The 23,799-nt window shown below is 36.6% G+C and overlaps 1 protein-coding gene and 1 long non-coding RNA gene across 2 annotated transcripts; one reads left to right on the top strand and one right to left on the bottom strand.

Moving 5' to 3' along the window:
* Positions 1-2,469: 2,469 nt before the first annotated feature.
* Positions 2,470-3,692, bottom strand: LOC115928595. The gene is made up of 3 exons (XR_004066097.1): positions 3,571-3,692; positions 2,971-3,132; positions 2,470-2,581 (listed from the first exon to the last, which is right to left on the bottom strand). It is a non-coding gene; the product is annotated as an uncharacterized LOC115928595 (long non-coding RNA).
* Positions 3,693-16,923: 13,231 nt separating this feature from the next.
* Positions 16,924-23,362, top strand: LOC115928830 (thioredoxin domain-containing protein 12-like). Its single transcript, XM_030996803.1, has 5 exons — positions 16,924-17,021; positions 17,871-17,923; positions 19,596-19,669; positions 20,595-20,748; positions 21,294-23,362. The coding sequence occupies exons 1-5, from the start codon at positions 16,939-16,941 to the stop codon at positions 21,353-21,355; spliced, it is 426 nt and encodes a 141-aa protein (XP_030852663.1). The 5' UTR covers positions 16,924-16,938; the 3' UTR covers positions 21,356-23,362.
* The last annotated feature ends 437 nt before the right edge of the window (positions 23,363-23,799 follow it).

Below are 23,799 nucleotides of genomic sequence, written 5' to 3'. Positions count from 1 at the left end.
CATTGGATTAGTATTTCTATCACGAACCAAGCAAGTTTATAAAAAAACTACCACAAATAAACTTGTACATGTAATACAGGTGTACCTAAACAAGGGGAGATATTGATCTGATTATTTTGTTTAAAATCCAATTGCGTAATATTTATCAATGCAATAGTCCTGGTATGCAAATCACACATGCTTTATGAAACTACTGTTTGTACTACAAAAACCTCCCAATAACCGATAATCATTTCAATATTTTTTGTTGTGGATCTATTCACTACGTGTATAGGATAGGAGAAACGTCCTTAAAATATGAAATGGACTTTATAAACAGAAACAACACAAAATAGTTTGTAAACTTATGTGTACATGTTCAAGTGTCTACAAAAAAAAAAAAAAATAAATAAATAATCATATGGTCATTTATATAGCGCCGCTATCTGCCAAGTGCTGACACCAATGGAGCCCCTTACTTGCTCCATAAGCCTATTGAGCAAGATTGTGAATTACAGCTAAACGTTATGAAATACATGCACACATAGTTTCATATGCACTCCAAGCTGCTTTCTTAATCTGAACGTTTTTTCAGCAGAAGAAGAAGACAAACCAGATCACAATATGCTGGGTATAATTACTTTGACTGCAGTGAGGTTCAATCCAGCTTTCAAGGCATTATCCCTTGCAAAGACCCCTCTCCGTCTCGCAAGCCACTTGAGCACAATGACATTGCTGAAGACAATCCAAACCAAAGGTATCCCTTCACACTCTGGAAACATAAAACAAAAGTCATGTTTATTGGAAACATCTGGTCAATGATTATCGTTGATTACTAAAGGCAAAGATAACTTTGGCTTGGGTCTACTGGAAACAGGCTTGTTAACACAAAAATCAAATTATTTCGATCAGGTGAAACGAGTAGATTTTCTTCTGACCCATGTCACTGTGAGTTAGTTTAACTTAATAAGTGAAGGTCCATTACTACTAACAATCTGTTGCAGCTAGCAGTTCAGGGACCACCTCTAGATCTGCTGTTCTCTCGATTACTACTTTCAGGTGGACAATCAACCATGCTGGCTGCAACTCTTCATTTTAAGACAATAACTTATAGTCACAATTAGGATACAGCTCTCTCTCTCTCTCTCTCTGCTACAGAATACAGCTGAGGATTGCTATGTGATTCATTAGTAGGTATTCTATGGAGATCAGACGTTTGCTCCTGGGACAGTTGTTCCGGGCTGTATTTCATCAAAGGTATTCGTTAGGGTTCGGGTTGCAATTGGGTTTTATTTAAGGTTTAGGGTTAGTGTCAGGTCACTGTTGGGTCAAGGGTCGAAGCTAAAAACTTGGTTTGTGTACGATAATGACAGGAAACAAGTATCGTACACCAAACAATGACTGCTGATTTTTGAGGTCATAATTTAATAAACTCTTGAGGCAGAGTACAGTTTCAAGATTACCTTGGGCAACAGTTTCATCATGCTCCTCAAAGCAGTCAATATTTGTATACTAGAATCCTCCTCCGGAGTATACATTATAATAATGTATTTAATATCGCAGCACTACGTACATAGATGTGGTTGATATGACCAATATACATACATGTATTTATGAGTGTTCAAAAATGTGTACAAAAAACAATCCTGGTGTATGATGCACGCTGCACCATACTTGATGTTCATGTTGTGTGTAGTCTGGAGATAAAGGAAAAGGAATTGATGTTGAAAATTCAACACCCTTTATTGAAAAATAGTATTTTACCTTGACAAATGACCTTGCCAGTACTGCGTACTTTATATCCTAGAGCGCACCTCTGCTCAGGGCACTCTCCAGTATCTTCATCACATGGTTCATCATTCAAGCAATGACATTTATCAGTGCATTGAGATCCATAGTAACTGGCTTCACATTCATCCGGAACTGTGTGGATGATAAGAACATATTTTAGAAATCACAATTTAGCAATTACTACTAGCAAATAATATCAGATGTGATACAGAATATATCAGATGTACTTCACAAATTTAGATTGCTTCTATTGCAAAAGTTTTAGTTTTTTTCTTTGCAAAATTGATTTAAATTATTACACATATTCTTGAGTTTAATAGAGCCTTCACTAGTTAAATTTATGTATTCATAGATCTAGGAAGCATTCATCTCCTCTATCAATAAACATCAAAACAGTATACACAAGGAGTTGTCCACAAACCACTACTTGGTGCGGGTATGTCTACGAAAATAGAAAATATAATAACCTCAAGTAATAATATAATTGTGAATTATCTTATTCCAGATGGGTACAATTCAGGCGCCCCAAGTCCTGTAGGCAAATGGGTTAGACATTAAACAAAAGAACAACAATTACATAGCTACATGCAGTGTACAATTCTGATTTATCTTACTTTTTAGTAAGAGGGAATTTTGTCATATCATTTGTTATCATTGCTGCACCATGACTTACTTTGACAGTTGTCCCCAGACCAGCCAGTCTGACATCCACCAGTACATATTCCACTGTAGATGTTACATGATGATCCATCTACACAGTGGCATGTCTGTGAACATCCCGGGCCATATGTATTACTAGTAGGAGTACAAACTGTAAAAGAATTCAAAATGCAAAATCAAGATGGATAGATACAATACATTCGAAGGAAAGAAATATTGTGCATATAACTTCTTATTAATCCTCTTCTTCTTATCCTCCTCCTCCTCCTCGTCCTCCTCGTCCTCCTCCTCCTCCTTCTTCTTCTTCTTCTTCTTCTTCTTCTTCTTCTTCTTCTTCCTCTCCTTCGTTTGTCCACTGAGTTGCGTCTGGCCTGACTCATGAACCCAGCCACATTATGGTATGTGCTTTTTATATTCCAAGAAAAATTATAATTATCTGAGAATTGCAGATGTACATGTATGATAACTTTTAGGCCTCCTAGGTACATGTGTTTTCACTACTAAAATTTGAGCAAAATTAATAGAATATCAGGAACTTACGTGTGTTACATGATAGACCATGGGCACCGACGTCACATGAACATCCATAAGGATCAGGTAGGCAAAAAAGAAACCCATGACATTTTGTGGCAAGATCATTGGTTCTAGTACATCCAAACTCGCAGTTCAATCCGAATCGATTTCCACCATCATTTCTACAAACTGAAACAAAAATTAGTTGCATTGTTAAATCAAAACCTTATAGACTTGCATGAGAAAACAGATTTCATAAGATAAATTTCAAATATGGTTGCTTCTCCTTTGCAAGTTACCGATGGTGTCTAATGCTCTTTAAAAATAATATTTTTTACTACATTGAATGAAGCCCTACCATATCATGGATAGCAAGGTTTGTCGATCATAATGAGAAATGTTGTTGGGACATTTATTTAGATATTATTTAGATATTTTATATGGTATTAAGGGATAACAACCAAAGCAAATTTTTTCGCCTGCTGGTTATTATTTTTCATTCATTTTTGCATTGATTCACTTGATTTACAGTGTATAAAAAATCGATATCGGTATCCGCCATGCAGGCTCTGACGCTCATGGCACTTTACACATATTACCCTGGTTATAGCCGAGCTGCCTACTTACTTTCTAAACAATTCGGTCCCTTGAAGTTGTTAGGACAGATACATAGACCAGACTTGTCATCACAGACTCCACCATTGTAGCATTTATCACGGATACCATAACACTCAGGGGGGCCCCACTTACCAGCAGGGCATTCTATCGGAGAAAGGAAGGGAGAAAAATAATTATTATACATGTCACTAAAGATTACATCATGACATTGATGAACAAAAGATAGAAGATAAGCAGGGGAATATAAAACGGACGTAGACTACTGCTCTGTCACATTCTGAATATACATACGGGTAATTTTAAACAACCTTTATTCAAAAATTCACATCGCAGATCATGACATGCTTACACCTGAATTTTATCATTTGAAGTTTTATAAATCTTTTGAAATGAAATTTGCAATGGGGAAAGAGCTGTCCATCTAATAAGATAACGCGCCATCCAAGAAGATCAGACTTGGACATTATCTACCAGAATGCTCTAAACTAACATTTTTTTTATATTGATAATGAATTGTAAATGAATATGTAAAGCTCATTATCCACATGTAACTTGCATAATAATCAAATTAATCTAAAATAAAGATTTCTTGGCAAAATATGAAGCAATGCCTTGTACATGCCTCATAGCAAACAATATTATATAAATAAGAAATTGCCCCTCTTCTAAGAAGCCCAATCTGAATTAAGCAGGAATACACCTCACATATAGCTCGGACGATGAGTCTGTATAATCCTCCTCTATTTTGATCCCTCTCGTTATTATAGTAGATCTCATAGATTCCTTGGTCTGATGTCTGGATTGGGTTTGGGAAGGTGATCTCAGTCTGCCCACCAAATGATGTAAGAACCTCACTTCCATCTTTCATCCAAGTAATTACATTGTCACTTGCATCAGGATTAGAACGAGTATCCATGCTGATGATCACTCCAATGTCATTCACATTGACTGTTTTTGTAAACAATTCATCACTCGATATGAATTTAGCTGTTAAATGGGATGATAATAATAAATGAACCAAATAAAAAATGTTAACTTTAATACATTGCATGTAGCACCTACGGGTATATGACATATGCACTGTAGCCATTTACTCACTAAAGGAAACCATACATTTATATGGGTCAATGTCGCTATTCATAAGGACCGCTATTCATAAGGTCCGCTATTCATAAGGTCCATTATTCATAAGGACCGCTATTCATAAGGTCCGCTTTTCATAATTGGAGAAAAGGGTCATTATTCATAAGGGTCATTATTCATAAGGACCGCTATTCATAATCAAAGAAGAGGGTCGGTATTCATAATATTAGAAGAGGGTCGCTATTCATAATAGGAAAACGGGGTCGTTATTCATAACGGTCCCTATTCATAATATTACAAAAGGGTCGGTATTCATAACACAGAAAGAGGGTCGCTATTCATAATACGAAATGAGGGTCGCTATTCATAATACAAAATGAGGGTCGCTATTCATAATGCAAAATGAGGGTCGTTATTCATAAGGGTTATTATTCATAAGGGTCATTATTCATAATAAGAAATGAGGGTCACTATTCATAAAAGGAGAAGAGGGTCGCTATTCATAACAGAAGAAGAGGGTCGCTATTCATAATAGGAGAAGAGGGTCGCTATTCATAATAAGAAATGAGGGTCGCTATTCATAATAGAAGAAGGGGGTCGCTATTCATAATAGAAGAAGAGGGTCGCTATTCATAATAGGAGTAGAGGGTCGCTATTCATAATAGGAGAAGAGGGTCGCTATTCATAATAGGAGAAGAGGGTCGCTATTCATAATAGGAAATGAGGGTCGCTATTCATAATAGGAGAAGAGGGTCACTATTCATAATAGAAGAAGAGGGTCGCTATTCATAATAGGAAAAGAGGGTCGCTATTCATAATAGGAGTAGATGGTCGCTATACATAATAGGAGAAGAGGGTCGCTATTCATAATAGGAGAAGAGGGTCGCTATTCATAATATGAAATGGGGGTCGCTATTCATAATAGGAGTAAGGGGTCGCTATTCATATCATATATTCATTTCTCTTCAAATCCTCTTCTTTCTCTAATAATTTAATGAAACATCAAAGCTTCCACGTTTTGCGCGGGAGGGGGGGAAACTGAATTCAGACAAGGATTAAGAGTCGAGAATGGAACAACGAATCATCTTCTTTCTCTAATAATTGCATTAAACAATGAAAGGTCAAAACTTACGCGCTTTGCGCAAGAGGGGGGAATAGAATTCAGACAATTATTAAGAGTCGAGAACGGTACAACAAATCGTCTTCTTTTTCTAATAATTAATGAAAGTTCAAAGCTTTCGCGCGTAATGGGTGGGGGAGGGGAGGGGGGGGGGGGACAGCAAGCTGCCCGAATATGAATTTTTGATATCTTTTCTCGTTTATCTTGGTGATAAATAACACTTTCACAAAAAACATATAATGCTCAAATTTTTGCTCGCTCGTTTCGCTCACAAGCAGAATTGTGAACTAGAAAATAATCGGGCAAGAGGCTTTAGCCCCCCCCCCTCCCAGATGAAAATGTCAAAAAAATGTATATCTTAAAAACGGGGAATGTTGATATCGGACAAGAGACGTGAAGTGAGCTTGCACCCCTTTCCAAAATTGTTCCTGCTTCTAGGTACCCGTATCGTGCTTCTAATATGACCTTGTCAGTATTGGTATGTTGAGTTGAAAAAACGGTCTGCGCATTTTTCAAATTTCCGTCCCCCCCCCCCAATTGGAAAATTCTGGATCCGCGCCGGGGCGTACTGATGGGGGGGGGGGGGGCTCGGGGGATCGGTAGATACTGGGCTTAGGTCCAATTGTCAGGTCCAATTCCGCTCAGTAATTTGTAGGTCCATAAGTCCTAATAAAAATTACTTTCTACAAAAACATTATTGTCGTATAAACAATTACTAGTTTCTTAAATAGCAAGCTAAAATGGATAATGGGCCTGCTTGGCGTACTTAATATCTCAGTGGCGTAGCCTGGATAAGATCAGTCGGGGGCAGGGTGATGGGGCAAGATTTCCAACAAGGAGGAAAATTTACGATAGGATTACATGTGTGTTATGTTTTACTTTTTTTCGTCACCACATGAGCTGGGGTTGGCTCTATATAATTATCAAAGATAACAGATAAAATATAGTTACTTTAAAAAGAGACAACTATTCAGGGCTATATATCGCCCCCCCCCCCTACAGGACCAGGAACGTAGCCGAGGGGGGGGGGTATTATGAATAGCGAACCTCATTTCGTATCATGAATAGCGACCGTCTACTCCTATTATGAATAGCGACCCTCATTTCTTATTATGAATAGCAACCCTCATTTCGTATTATGAATGGCAACCCTCATTTCATATTATGAATAGCGACCCTTATTTCTTATTATGAATAGCGACCCCCTACTCCTATTATGAATAGCGACCCTCTTCTCCTATTATGAATAGCGACCCTCTTCTTCTATTATGAATAGCGACCCTCATTTCTTATTATCAATAGCGACCCTCTACTCCTATTATGAATAGCGACCCTCTTCTTCTATTATGAATAGCGACCCTCTTCTCCTTTTATGAATAGCGACCCTATTCTCCTATTATGAATAGCGACCCTCTTCTTCTATTATGAATAGCGACCCTCTTCTCCTATTATGAATAGCGACCCTCTTCTCCTATTATGAATAGCGACCCTCTTCTTCTATTATGAATAGCGACCCTCATTTCCTATTATGAATAGCGACCCTCTTCTCCTATTATGAATAGCGACCCTCTTCTCCTATTATGAATAGCGACCCTCATTTCCTATTATGATTAGCGACCCTCATTTCCTATTATGAATAGCGACCCTCTTCTCCTTTTATGAATAGCGACCCTCTTTTCCTATTATGAATAGCGACCCTCTTCTCCTATTATGAATAGCGACCCTCTTCTCCTATTATGAATAGCGACCCTCTTCTTCTATTATGAATAGCGACCCTCATTTCCTATTATGAATAGCGACCCTCTTCTCCTATTATGAATAGCGACCCTCTTCTCCTATTATGAATAGCGACCCTCATTTCCTATTATGAATAGCGACCCTCTTCCCGTGTTATGAATAGCGACCCTTATAAGTAATGAACCTTATTTCGTATTATGAATAGCGACCCTCTCGTCGTATCATGAATAGCGACCCTGATTTCATATTATGAATAGCGGTCCTTATGATTAATGACCCTTAATATGAATTAGGAATAGCGACCCTCATCTCACGTTATGAATAGCGGTCCTTATGATTAACGAACCTTATTTCATTATGAATAGTGACCCTCTTTTGCCATTATGAATAGCGGACCCGGAAGTACGGGAATTTACGCGTTATGAATAGCGGTCCTTATGAATAGCGGACCTTATGAATAGCGGTCCTTATGAATAGCGAATAGACCCCATTTATATAAGGCTTGCATACATGAATATGTATATTGAAATATAGTATAGGAAATATTCACTTGCATATTTGAATAAATCTTTTCCTGTTCATATTTTTCAATAACATGTTTAGATCATTTTCAATATTAGAACATGGCTTCTAGTCTCGTGTATGTCAAAATCTGTTTGGACTTTCTTTTGACGATTTTAATGTTAGTAAACAACATCAACACAAATGGGCATGTTTCAGGTTCAACGCATTACCGTGCATGCTTTGCTTATGATAACTTTTTAAAGCTTTATGCTATTTACACGAAGGTCTAACATTTCTTTAAAAAAAATGCTACTCTGGCATCTTCAGATTCATTTTCATTATATACATGTTTGTCAAGTATCAAACCTTTGTAATAGCCAAGCATAACATGTTCAAAAGCATCATAAGCGGAGCCATTTTATTGAATCACTATCAACCAGATCCTCAGTAATCCGTATTGCGGTATAAACGCTTCTTTGCAAAAAATATTCTTTAGTAGCTGCATTTACACTGCAACTTTAACTAATCATTGATAATTCTCACATTCCAGTGTTTGACCCAAAACACGAAGGAAAAAAAAACAAATCGACAAATCTACCTCTGGAGTTTTTTGTTGTTGTTTAACGCCTGCCGTAATTTCACAGATTTTTGCAGTGCAAATGCAACGCTCGGTAAGATACCCAGTTTTTGCTCCCGTCAGTCACGTGACTCTCGTCACTTCCATGCTAACGCATGCAGAGCACTGATAAGTGACACATGCGCACTACTCCCCAACGAAATCGGTGTGAACAAACTTCAATGGTTTTATGAGTTTTTGACAGTAGTGTAAATGGTAGTGATTTTTGTTTTGATGATTCTTCAAGTTGGTGCTTTGGATACATGTGTAAATGGGCCTAGTAATGCATCGTTTTCAATTAGGATCACTCCGTGATGTTCCATGACTAATATTATAATATGACGGTGTTCATGATTTGTTGTTAAAGCTGGCTATATTTTTGAGGAGGTTCCTCTTATATTTGAGGAATCTTCAAAAAGCAATATAAGCTCAGTCTATATTGGTAGCGATACATGTATATAATGGTTTATTGCTAAACAAACATCATCATTACAGCAAGGCCGCATTGCGAAGATTTTTTTAGAAAGAACAATTAATCAACAACAAATGATATCTCAATTTTTCTCGTATAACAAAATGTGATGTTCAATTCCCTTTTCTACATTACAATATAGATAGATCTGTTGAGAAATTGGAATTGTGCTAAATTTTAATTATTCCGTCCTATTTACAAAGCGTCATACTACATATACTTACTGATCTGTCAGAAAAACATGTTTCTATTGATATCAGGTGGTTGGGATGTTAATTGATCAGTAACATTAATCAACAATTCAGAATTTGAACTGTGATTAATTTTGAGTATGCCTGTATTACGTACAGGTACATGCATTATACATGTACATATCTTAAATCTATTAAACATGAAAATAAACATTCTATCAAGCAAAGAAAGTAGAATTGTCATTTTGATAATTCAGTTGTATATATAAAAATTTGTCAGATTTATCTGTCCAGGTTTTGAATGAGAGACAACTCATGAATTTTAATATCAATACTGAAATGTTTTCCTTAAATTGACATAATAATGACCTCAAATGGGATGTGCTCAGAACTTCACTTTCACTACTTCACTACGTGAAGCTTCTATAGTATACATTTAAGAATAAATCTTTAAAAATAAGAAAATCCTGTACTTATATTATGATAATAATCTTACCATCATCTCGTTGGAAAAATGTAGTAACTCTTGTAATGTCTCGATCAGATTTAGAAGCCTCACAGTATAAAGGACCGAAACCATCTCTACCCCATCCATCTCCTGTAGGGAATGTGACCACTCTGACGTATGGATATTTAAAGTGACTCTCATCGTCTGGTGGTGATCTGTCTGTTGTTATGGGTGCTGATCGATCAAATGATAGTGAAGCATCTGTATCTGGTACACTGCGGTAACATTGATACTCCCATCTGTTAGATGTACCTACATTGGTGTATCCATCGGTCAGCACTGTGATATGAACAACCTCTCCTGGAATACCAAAAGTGAAGTAATTTCTTTTTACAGTATAAGCCTATACTAATTTTCTTTTTCATATGAATTTTGGACTTCGAACCATATAGTAAGTTATATAATTATGTACTACATCACAATATGACACTTAAGTAATAACACAACTTTAGAATGATCAAAATCTGAATCACTTGATGGGCCGATTGAGAAGCATGGCCTGTGAGGTTAAGCCCCTTTTGGAAAACTAAAGTTTCAATAACGAACTGGAATAACAATATTTCAATTTTTCAAATTTGTACATATCCACCACGCAAATTTAAGTGCTCCATGCGCTCGTGAATACCTAAGCTAGGCTACCGATTTCGGTGCCCACAGTATTCAAGAAATTCGTTTCTACTAGTACCCATTTAACTCTTGGGAGAAGAGTGAACATTTTATATCATACAAAGTTTGATTATTTTGTACAACTTTTCAACTATTCTATTCTATTTATTTTGATTGCAAATTTTAATTTGATATTCGTGCAAGCATCGTTGAGCTCTCCCGCGAAAAAGTTGCCATATGCGCACATGTTCATATGCCTGTACAGGAGCGGCGGAGCGATTTCCAAACCGGGGGAGGGGCGGGGGGGGGGGATACAACAAAAAAGGGCACCTAAACAGGGAAATCACATAGCTAAAATATACAATTTCGTATAAGTTGGTATATACCCCTACGTTGTCATTATATTATCAGGGATGATTTAAATATATGTTTCTCTTTATACATCATACAGCATATTACTTTAGCATCTTACTTTGCAGTGTGGTGTGATGTTCTGATTTTTCATTTGCAAGCAAGCGAAGTGAGCGGGAAAAATTTGTAAGATTTTTGAGGTCGTAGTGTAAAAAAATTCATCTCATAAAGAGGAAAAAATAATGATAGGGTTATAATGACATTATCATAACGGAAGACTCAAAACACCTTTGATAAGTAACATAACTATCTCATCTATAACATTATAAAGGCAAGCGAGCGAGCTTTGGGGAACATTGCTCTCAGTCGCTTAAAATTAGGGGCAAGTTTAATGATGAGAGATAGAAGGGACACTTATCGAAAGGGATACGACACTTTTTAGAAAAGAAAAGGAGCACGTGTCAAAATACAAAGGGTTGTTATCAGAGGTGACAATGGGGCACTTCTAACTCCTGAAAGAAACACTTACCAGGGATGAAAATAGGTACCTCTGATAATGGAAAATGATAATGGGAAATGCGCATTTGTCGACGGCAAAAGTGCACACATCAGGCTTTGATATGGGCATTTATAAGAAGCAAAAAGGGGCATTTATGACAAGGGGATGGGTCCCTTATTAGAAAGAAGAAGGGGCACTTATATTAAATAAAAAATATGTTCATTAGTTTAAAGAAAAAGGGCATTTATCGGAGGTGGAAGGGAGCTTTTATGAGAAAGGGTAAGTGGCTCTTATCAAAAATAAAAAATAAAAAGGCCTGAATGTTTTGTGGGCTACGCAAACTTAGAGGTTATAGGGTCACAATAGTACAAGCCTTTAAATGTTTAACTTATTACCCAGAAATGAGTTTGCATTCAAGGGCTATCATCTTTCTCACTGTCCGGGAAAGAACGATATAATAATATGATTCTAACAATCAAAATATCTTATCAGACAGACAGAAAATATGAAGGAGGTTAGCGACTACTCATCATGAAGATCTTTCCCTTTAATAAAAAAAAAACCCATACGCACATTGTATTTTGCCTATTTGAATACTACAGAGCTTTTTCAGGTATTAACAACAAAAGTTGAAATGTTATTTTGAGTTATATATTTGCTGATTTCCTGACATTTTTGTAGAGGCTACCGGTCTATCAATTTTTGTGTTTAAGTGGTGCTTCCCCTACCCTTTCTGATCGCTCATCCTACATCAGTAGTAAGGCTTATGGGATATTTAAAAAACATCTCTACTCTACAACGGTCAAACCAAGTCTGGGAAAGTCGAGGATTTGCAAAGTTTTATCATGCGTCTGGTTGGTAGATCAAATGCGAGCAGCTAGGGGAGGTCTAAAGATTTCTATGAACACCCTGATATTGTAAGAATGGGGACAGCCCCGAATCAACTACGCTGGAAGCAAGCAAACAGACACCTCACATTCAACAAGCATTTCTCTCGTCATCAAGATATTTCTGAAAATGAAATTAACTGCGCATAAACTGAAAAGGACTGAAATTTTGTCCCTTCAAGCATTACACTTTTTTTTCTTTCTAGGACAATAGTAAGCATATTGTAAGCCCCCTAAACACAATTGACGTAGATCACAACCTTGAAGCACGCTCGCTGAGGGCAAAGTACAACGACATTTTTCATATCATAATAGAAGTATTTTCAATGATCATGGTTCCAATTCTATTCAACGAAACCATGGTCATTGTGCATGAATATGTACACAGTCCATATTGGTAGAACGGGTTTATTATATGCACATATCGGCGTTCTTATCAATCATCATCAATACAATTATTCCCAGACTAACATGTAGTATGATATACATGATATAGTCTCTATAGTACGTTTCGATTTCTGAACAGAAGGATTTCTTCTCAGCTCATATTGTATCCCGAGTACTTGAGTTTGAGAATGTGAACAATATATAATAGTCGCACGCAAATTTAAATGAGATAATACGGAACTAAGTTTTATCAACCCTGCATATATCTTTTCGTAATGGTTCATTTTGAGCGAAATCCTTTTAGAAATTTCGATATAGAGCAACGAGAAGAAATTTTTCCAAAATCGTGACTTCGGGGAGCGGGACCTGAGATTCTTTATCTTAACTAAAATAATTTTTAACAAAAAAATTTTGTTTAAAAATATTTTGTGTACGGTATTACATTTAAACCAGGCGCTTTTAATACTTATAGCATTTCGAGGCCGAAGTTCATAGTTTCAGCAAAATGAACAGAGCAATTTATTAAAGCGTCAAAATCTGATCCTTTATGCATTTTGTCATTTTTCTTTCGATTTGGATATATCGTCGGTTGGTGATAATCTTTAATATTAGAACAACTTTTTTGCAGGAGAGGTGTTACATTATGACTAAAAACACGTTGGTCCTTAATAGACTAACATGTTTATAAGGATGAACAAAAATGGGAAACTTGGGGAAAATAGATTCAGACCAGCCATTTTCCCGATTCAAGACCATAGGATTCAAAGGGCTCGACAAAGGGTCGTTGGTCCACCCTCACTATGAATATGGCGGACAAAGAAAGCGGACAAAATATACAGTTCCTCAGGTAGACAAAGGAACATCCTTCACTGCTATTATGTAGAAATGTGTAGAACAGGTGAATATGCATGTGACACCTGTTCCACACATTTTTACATAAAAGCAGTGAAGGGATGTTCCTTTGTCTACCTAAGGAACTGTATATTTTGTCTGCTTTCATTGTACGTCATGTTCATAGTGCCTACTAATTTGACCAGTGGTAGAGTGCACTGGGGCAACACTACAGAACTTGTACTTTGCACATTAAAACTCAGAAGTTTATAACTCGGGGGTGTTGCGGGCGCAGGTCCATAGAAGACAACTAGCTGGGTAATCCAACACCAACGAAAGTGTAAAGTCAAAACGCATTTTATAGCCTTGTAATTCTATATTTTGTCTATCCACAAGTTAGTATGAGATGAAAGATCATGTTTGTTAATTTTTGATATGTTGCATTATGTCATGTGCGTATAGAAGTTGTCACGATATTTATATACAATTTCCATATGTTTACTGGGCTCATAAAATAAAACCAGATAAACATTCAAATGAGATATGTATGTAATTACCATTGGTGAACTATATTATTAAGTACATAACTAATGTTTGATACAAATTCAGGTTCCAAATTCTTATGAGGGTTAATTTACTCGATTGAATTGGCAGGGTAAGGACTGGGGAGACAGACTTCAAAGCCACAGGGCTACCCATGGAAGATGTTCTTCTGTTCTACTTACATTGGAGTCTGGTTGAAGCAAGTTTAAGCCAAGTCATATTCATCATTGTTAACTATCTTTAATCTATAGGCTTTTAGTGTATTAGAATGGCAGGTATCTGTTTGGGGAGTGTATTTAGGAAGCGCTAAGCGTATTCAGTTTTTATGCTCTTCATTCGTAATATTTCACAATTTCATTGTACATTATTTTGCTTATTCTATGCTATATAATACTCGGACATTTTTGAAAGGTTCAATTTACTTATTTATTTATTTATTTATTTCTAATCTTTTGACAGGGTAGCCCATTCACCAACAAGTAGTGGTCTTCCATGGGGCCCTGAATGAACATGAACATATACATCGTTTATAACGTTTATACAGAACAGTTAACAAAATAATACTCGTTTGCAAAATAAACATATATTATCAACCTAGTAAACAGTAATGTCAATAGGAAAATATTGATTAAGTCGCAATTATGTAAATAAGTCATGTTAATATTACAGAACATATTACAGAATATATAAACTGCATAGGTTTTAAAGTATCAAAACCCTTATTTCCAGAATAAATCGGGGGTAATATGTATACATATATACATGTATATATCTCAAACATTGTTCCTATTCCCAAATTACATGCATGCATAAGAGCTAAAAGTCATAATCTTATTGTTCTATTCTTTAGTCACATGTATATAGAAACGGCACGAGGATCGGCGTAAAAAAAGGAAAATTGACTTTCTCAGGAACACCGCCCTTAAAAAGGAATCATATATATATATTTCATAAACCATCGACTCAGTCGTGATCACCTCAGTACGCAAACAATCACACGCCAATATTGATTTGAATGGATACTAGCAACCTACCTTGTATCAATTTTGGAAAACAGACAAAAAGGGACAGAGTTGATAAAAATAGTTTCAGAACTTTGAATGATGCCATTTTCTCCAGTATTCCCCGCAACATCCACATCTCACACTCCAACTTTCCAACTTCCAATTTCTCAATCAGCTAGCATCCGTATACGGTGGACTCTCACCCGACATTCAGTTTGAATATCCACAAACAACTTCCCGATCAGATGCCGTCTGTATACCTTTTGTACCCGGAACTATTAAAATCCATGATGTTAGTCTGTCATCAAGTCTCTCGCGAGAAAGCTAATGGCAGGGCAATCAAATCGAAATTAATTTCAAAGAAATTGCATTGACCATTTAAGAGAAGGTTCATTGATTAAAACCAAAAAAAAATTATTGTCATTATTGCAAAGGTGAAACTTTGATTAGACAAGGTTATCAAAATTAAATGCTTGGAAACATTCGAAGTAATGATTATTATCAATTACAAAACGCATAAATATAGCCCTGGCATATAACCTGAAGAACTCTCCAAACGCTATTGAGATGTGTGACGTCACAATCATGTTTAACATGATTTGCACAAGCAGACGATGTCCAATGACATCTCACACATTTTCAATGCCTGTTTTGTCATCTTCTCTTCAGTTATTTCTTTAATACTTCACTTACCGTCAGGATAAATGTTTATTCAATTGCCTCACTCTAAACCCCGCGCATGGTATTATTTTGATGAAAAATGCGGCGATAAAAAATAAAGGAATCCATCACATGTAAACGAAATTAGACGCCATTGTATTTTCAGCTGCATACACCGCGATATGTTAAAGAGGGGAAAAATGCCGTCCATGCTGTCATTCCGGGGGTTTGTCAATTTGAAAGTTTGGTTTCGTTCACTGTTCATTATACCCCTATCCTGTGTACTTACAAACAAAAGATATTCAGTTATCAAATCGGTTCCATATCCCTAATGGTGTAAAATGCCATAACATTTATATACACTAACCTCATTATAATTGGAGAAATAATAGCATTGCAATTATGTTCATTCTTTATGGGATGTGTTGTGTATTGTTCGTCTTTTATTTTGGCGCTTCACTGCTTTAGTAACATTTGCATTTCGGGAGGTATTTGGCATTTCAGTTTTCCTTCTAATTTGGTACAACAAATTGAGCAGAATAATTATATGGGTCAATTTCTGGCACCGGGATAGGTATTCTACGGGAAAATTAAGGGCCAACTGAACATAATACTTGTCATAGAAATTGCAAAGAATACACCTTTTTGTACTTTCGAATTAATTCTCATTTTTCTAATCTCTTTTGTTGATTTAGGATAAAATCTGATGGATCGTGACAAAGATTAGGTTTTTAGCCGATAGTATCGAAAGCATGAATTTGTCGCTTATCATGGTTTTGTGAAACAAGATATGACTGTCATGGAATTGGTTTCTAACTTCTCACAAAAGTTTGCAACATTGGTTTTGCCGGAAACACAAATACATGACTATGACTGATTTCGCAGCTCAATGTTGACGCTCACTTTACGACAATAGGGGCTCGGGCTGAATCACGACTACACATTTATACTTGAAAATTAAGCCTAGGCTTGACTGCATAATGCATTTAGATGTCTTTTTTCCAGCATTTTGTTGGTCGAAGTTGCACCCTGTGTTGAAATTCCTGCAGCCGTAGTTTAAACTGTTACTGCGCATAAAGGATGATGACGTCACCAATTGACATTAGGGACTTTTAGATTCGCACGAAGACAATGGGGATTGCTACGGTCGACGTCCTTTTAATGCACTGTCATGAATGGAAGTCACACGTATCAGTCCACGCAAATCTAAAAGTCCCTATTGATTAGTTTAGTGTACTTAGGCTTGTGCAGGGAGTGTGCTGAATTTAGGTTCACCCCCGCGCTCGCCTTTATACAGTAATCGTTATTGTTGTTCAATTTCAAAATCACGTTTTATATCTGAAAGAATAGAAGAAAAAAGCCTGCACTTTTGAGATAAATGTTTTCTTTTCCTTTAACAGGTTTAGGAGAACAATATGATTGGGTTACCTTTGAAGATGGATTGAAGCTAGCCAAAGAGAAGTCAGTTTATGATGATAAGTAGCTTACTCAATTTGGTTAAAACCCATACTTCACTTATTAAAAAAATACATTATTTTTTGTTCTTTTTCAAATGGGTGATGCTGATTGGTGTACTTTTCAGGTAGGAAATAAATGATTTCCTGAAGTAATAATTCATGGACCTAATATATCCTGGAGTAAAACTTATGCCACTTTGTGTGGAGTATTGATTTTAAACTTAAACATGTATATATGTTGCCAACTTAAAACATATCTAGAGTCTAGGTATTGTGATCTACATGTGATGGATAAGCCTCCCTAGCAGACCAATTATTCTAGAGGGCCTGATTGGCAAGCATATAGTTTTCATACAAGGTCATCAAATGCTGCACACAATTATATAAGGGTGCATATGATGGGATGGGTTTATTGCTCATAAATTTGCAGTGACCATGTGACATCACAATGCTTGTCAGTAATTATTTTACCTTGCAGTTGGCTTGCTTTAAAAGTAAAATGCTCAGATGCAATCCGAATTTCTTATCGAAGTAAAAATGCTAATGCTAATTTGATATGGACCTAGGAATATTAAAGTTTTTGAGCCAAAGCACAAAACTATGTACACATATGTATGGGGACGGGCTAACTCGGACCTGGGACAACTTGGGCGGTTTTTGCAGGTTTAGGGTTAGGTTTAGGGTTTGGGTTAGGGTTAGAGTTAGGGTCAGGGTAAAATGACAAAAAACTGACAGTTTTTGCAGCGGGGCCGCGTTGTCCCCGGGTCCGAGTTAGCCAGTATCCGTATGTACAGTGTATGTACATGTATGTGTGTATATTACCATGTGATCTCTAATAATATTGTTCTTTCAGCGACAAACCTATGATGTTGGTCATTCACAAGACTTGGTGTGGAGCATGTAAAGGTGAGTAATCTCACACTCTTCATGTGAGATCGAATGACAGACATATAGTGAAGGAAGCAGGAAAGCTCTAGATGTATATGAGAAAACTTTTTGACAAATCTGAAGAGAATAATGCATGCTGGAACAGTGGAAACAGGTTGGGTTTTAATGTGGAACAGCAACAGGTTTAAATTTTAAATGGACATGTTTTATGAGATGTGAGTTGATCTAGCGGTACATTCGGGAGTGTCGTGGTCGTGTGGTTGAAGGCGCTTGACTGGAGATGCGAAGGTCGAGAGTTTGGACACGGCACTAATATCCTTTGGCAAGATATTAACCTGCACTTGCTACTCTCCACCCAGGTGTCAAATGGGTACCCGGTAGGATGCGGCCGTCATTGTTGGTCAAACAGTTTGTGAGCGTCAAGTAACGCCCGGCTGGAATGCTCCCCAGGGGGTGGAGATTGTGCACACAGTGTGTGCAGTCAAGCACTGAATCCAATGACCAGGGTAATAGTATATTTGTAAAGCGCTTAGAGACATTTACGCTATATAAAAATTAAATATTATTATTATTATATTATTATTCACTTGGCAAGCTTTCTGTACCTCGGCACGAAACTCAGCCATGTCTTTAGGATAGTGAGGTAACAGGTCGGTCCCCAGACTTATAGTAGATAATCATATCATGTCTGTAAGAACCAATTCTGACCCACGCACACACACACTCAGGTCCAAATCCTTCTCAACAAACTTTACTCATGAAATATTAGTCATGGAATTTGTTTGAAAATGTTTCAAAATATGTCTCAGAGTGAAGCAGATCAAGAGTATCTTAACCAAATAGACAAGAGCCCCTAAGAGAGCCCTGGACCCCAGCTTCGAAGGACTTTACGCTTTGAGGCCATTCTCCCTCCAAGTTGCATTGTTACTCTCAGGGGCGTACGCAGGATTTTTTCAAGGGGGGGGGTTTTAAAATATTTTGCTCCCGAAAATTTGAAAATCGCGCCGGCCGAAAAGTCGCTCAGTGGGGGGGGGGGGGGGGGGGGGGGGGGGGGGGGGGGGGGGGGGGGGGGGGGGGGGGTAAGCGGACACTTTTTTTTTTTTTTTTTGGAGACCAAAAAAAATCGCATCGACTCAGCCTCCAGAAAAGTTAGCCGTGGGTATAATTTTTTTTTTTTTTTTTTTTTTTTTTTTTAATTAAAAAAAAAAAAAAAAAAAAAAAAACCAAAGGGGGGGGGGGGGGGGGGTTTTAGGTTTTTTTGGGGGGGTTTACATACATTAAAATACCAAAGGGGGGGGGTTTGAACCCCAAAACACCCCCCTGCGTACGCCCCTGGTTACTCTACATTTTCTGTGTTAAACATTATCTGAGACCTTCATTTAACAACTAAATTATTCATACCCTTAACTTGATAATCATCAAACTTGTCAAATATAGCTAAATACTGACAGTGGCTTGACTGATATATTTGGCTACTCACAATCTAAGTCATGGAGTCTTAGCCTCATACATGTTATACAGGCCCAACAAGTTTCAATTCAGACCCTGCATGGAAAAAAGTTAGTGCAGAGCTCTGTTGTAAAGTGACGATTGCTTCTTATCCTGATGAATGTTATCCTATTGTGACACTTGGCACTGTGTTCCACACGTTGATACCTCTCTGTTTTCCTTTCCTGTTTTTACTATGTAGCATTAAAACCGAAGTTTGCTGCCAGTGAAGAAATACTTAAATTAAGCAGTGACTTTGTGATGGTCAACGTAGAGGTAAGTTGTCATTTTAAAATGCTATACATATTATATAATATAATATGATATCTCAGTAGTTCAAAACGGAGTCAAGCTGACTTGGCTCAAAGACAACTCGGCCCAGCTGCAAAAACAGTCAGTTTTTGCAGGTTTAGGGTTACCCGGTACATGTAAGTTAAGGGTTAGGGTTAGGGTTAATTGACAAAAACTGACCATTTTTGCAGCTGGGCCGACTTGTCTTTGAGCCGAGTTAGCCCAGATTCTTCATAACATGTTTACGTATCATGGATGAAATTTTTGGCCAATCTGAAACTAGAATGTGAATGTGTATTCCAGATTTGCCTTTAGCCCCTTATTTTGAACATTTTATGGCAGGAATAATGACAATAGTAATTTCAAATGATACAAGGCACTATCCTCTAGTGTATAAACAGGTTACAGTGCGTCAGTCAATGGAAATATATATTTGTGTATACATGTACCTAAAATGTATAATACCACCCCCCCCCCCCCAAAAAAAAAAAAAAGTCACACTTGGGTTTTGTGCCCACTCTATTCTATGCAAGTGCATAATTGTGTGTTGGCTTTTTTTACTGAGAAAGTATTTTAATTATAATATATCTATGTCGAAGTAATATTTGAAGCTTATATTTTAAATAAAGTATAGCGACTTGGTACCCGTTACATCACGAGTAAGATATGTTTTGGTTAACTATACACTTTAAGTACATGTAGTTTTTCTTTTTTGAAGAAGTGAAGGGAATTAATATTGTTAAAAAATGCAGGGACTTTGTTTCTAAAATTGTGGGCCAGTGGATCAAAAGATTTACTTTAGGAGTTGAAAAAGTAGGAACTGATGTTGATAGAAGTATATATGATGGTACTGAAAGGGTTAAGAGATCAAACTTTCATTGTGATGTTTTGTGATGTTTATCTTCCCCAGGATGACGAGGAACCTGAAGGGTCTCAATTTCAACCCGACGGTGGATACATTCCTCGTATAGTCTTTCTAAACTCAGACGGCGTAGTTCAAAGTGACCTAATCAACACGTTAGGAAATCCCCAATACAAGTACTTCTATTCAAATGCTCTAATGGGTATGTACAGCTAGTCGTGAGTGATGCATGTATATGTTTAGTAGGTTATATAACACACTTCCTATAGATATTGATCTGCCAGATTAGAGGGGGGGGGGGTTGTAAAATGTAGCCCCTTCCTCCAGCCCCACCCAACGTTTCGAATAGACAGGTACAAACAATACCGTGGCATTGCAACAACAAAAAAATATGCTTGGTTGCATGCTCAGTCAAATCTTCCTTTCAAAATGATTTACATCTCCTGAACAATATACATGTACTTCAAATTCAAATCTGCCAAATATGGAGATGAGAATTCTACAAGTAAGGTACAAATAATTAAGATCCCCTGCTAGTGCTAATGTAGGATCTCAATGCCTTTTGTTTTTGTTTGGTTCCCTCACTTCTTAACCAATTATTAAATTGTGCAACAACTTCTTTCTAAATCTTATTGCCCTCTTATTGCCACTTGTCAAATCTTTGTCATATATTCAGCTTTGAATGAACTTTTTCAATTATAATTTCTCTATTTTGATATTTTTTCTTCTCTCATTCATCCCTTACAGTGACTGAAGCAATGAAATCTGCAGTCAAAGCACTGGGAGGAAGCAGAAATGATGAGTTGTGACATGGATCTCTAGTTTAAACTATTTATCAAGCAATAATGGCAGGTGCCCACTCTTGTGATGTAAACACTAGGGCCCGAACTCACAAAGGAGGTTTAACTTAACCCATGGTTACTTTAAACCCTCATTTACATAACCCATGGTTTAAAAATTAGTGCAAAATAGGTGTTGCTTGCCTTGCGCGCGTCTAATATTGGACCTCTGACTGTGTCCTGCTTATGGGTTATGTAAATAAAGATTTAAACCATGGGTTGAATTTAAACCTCCTTTGTGAATTTGGGCTTTTATGATTTGTCTATTCAGAGACAGAAAGGTGCTAACTCTTTCTAAAAGTGTATGACAGGCCTTTTGATGTCCCTTACTAATGCTACTTATCTTGACAATAATAAGACGTTTAAACATAATTTTTTCACAATACAATACAAGTAAAGCACAGGTTCACCATTTTCTGATGGTCAGAATAACATTACCTCATATAATGTATACTATTTATATGTGATGCAGATATCGTTCCTTTGCCACATGTTAGCCAATGTTATTTTTTTATGGGATAGATATAGGCCTACCAAAGGCTTTCAAGATTATTTTACTATTAATCTATACTGATATTAAAAGGGTTGTCATGGAAATAACGAAGACCCTAGTAACGGGTAATTTTGCAAAACCATCGTGATGCACAATGAATCGTTTTGTTAGGTGGTGTCTCTATCGTTTTGTGCACGTGTGTCAAACAAGTGACCTTGCAGAGAGTTGAAGAAAGCACCCAAAATGTTAATGCCCCACTGGCTTTCGAGTGTAAACTTTGTTTGAAGTTAATATTGTACTGTGGTCAAAACAGATATATATATTGTAATGGTTCGTTCGTTCATGTCTCCTTAGATCAGGATATTTATGTAAAGTTCCTTAATTCGATTAAATTAAATTAAATTAAGTTCTTCCATCGCCCGATTGCTGCAATGGCCGTTTCATTAACGAGGGCCAGGTCTTCATCTGTAATAGTGATTCATGCCTTTGAAGATGGTTCATGGTATACCTGGTCAAAAATAATCGTTTCTTTGAGACCAACATCATAGACATACACACTCTAGTATTCAACATCGCAAAGTGGATACTTAGTTAGAATAGGATACTTAGAAAAGGATTTTAGGAGTGATAAGATTTGTTAGGTGCATGTAAATGTTAGAAATATTCTGTAGCTGAATTTATATTAGTTTTTCATAACTTTATATAAAAAAAATGATTGCTTAGTCTATAGGCCTTTATAGTTGTATAGTCTATTAGTATGGGCCTTTATAGTTGTATACTTTTACAGACAAGTGCCTTGAAATACTCATATTTTGAGGTACTTTGTGGATTAATATGACAGTCGTTGACCCATACCATGCAAAACTTCATTATACATATAAAGGTGGAAAATGATTTTTATAAATTTGTGTATGAAATGCATGGACTGAGTAATTACACAAAATACCTATATTAGACTTATGATTCTGGGCCCTGTTTCATACAACTTTTTTCAATAACAAATGCTAAATTGCTATGACAAATTTACAAATTTGCTCTCAGCCAATCAATGCCACGATTTCAGTAGCTTATAAAAGTTATGGTACCTTGTTACGGATGACAAGTTTTGTGAAACAGGGCCCTGGTGTCTGGATAAAATGTTTTAATATCAATTTAAAGAGATTTATATTTATCCAAGCTTATGGTTGAAATTGCATTCCTTTTTTCTACAAAATCATGGACATGCATTTGGTTCTTGTCAAATTGTTACAGATGATTACTTTTCTAATTGGTAGATGGACTAAGCAAAATACATTCTCACAAGCCAAACAAGCTTTACTAATTTGTTGCTTTTGTCTACATTCTATAGGTGACATATTCATTGAGTAACAAAAGATCTTAGTTTGAATTTATTAGGCTGTGTATGTTATCTAGACATTTATATATATTTATATATAGAATGTTATTACACTGCATGAATAAAAAAGAAAAAAGATAAATCTCAATTATTTCGTGGTAGCCTGATATTTGTTTAGGTGACATTCATGGTTAGGGCTAGCATTGTGATTGGGTTACCATTAGGTAGAGGTTTAGGTTAATGTACAGAGTTGGGACTAGGGTTAAACATGAATGTAGAAGGGACTCGTGCAGGAGATAGGAGATAGACCATGGAGCACATGTCATCTGATCTTTGTGTCCTATAACACAGTTACTCTCTCCCTTTCTTCATAATGAGAGAGAGAGAGAGAGAGAGAAGGGGGAGGAGGGGGGGGGTAAACACACACACATCCACGTTTCTGATGTAAATCAATGACTTGTATGTAAACATCAGTATGTTACTACATTTTTAACGATAATTTTGAGGACATATGTTTGTTGGAATAAAACATCTGTTGTGTTACTTGGAACATTATGCAATTACTGTAAAATATAAATAATTGTA

Source organism: Strongylocentrotus purpuratus, unplaced genomic scaffold (assembly GCF_000002235.5).
Source record: "Strongylocentrotus purpuratus isolate Spur 01 unplaced genomic scaffold, Spur_5.0 spur5_scaffold_3, whole genome shotgun sequence".
NCBI classification, from domain to species: Eukaryota; Metazoa; Echinodermata; class Echinoidea; order Camarodonta; family Strongylocentrotidae; genus Strongylocentrotus; species Strongylocentrotus purpuratus.
The sequence above is the reverse complement of the archived record's forward strand: the minus strand, read 5'-3'. Positions and strand labels throughout refer to the sequence as shown.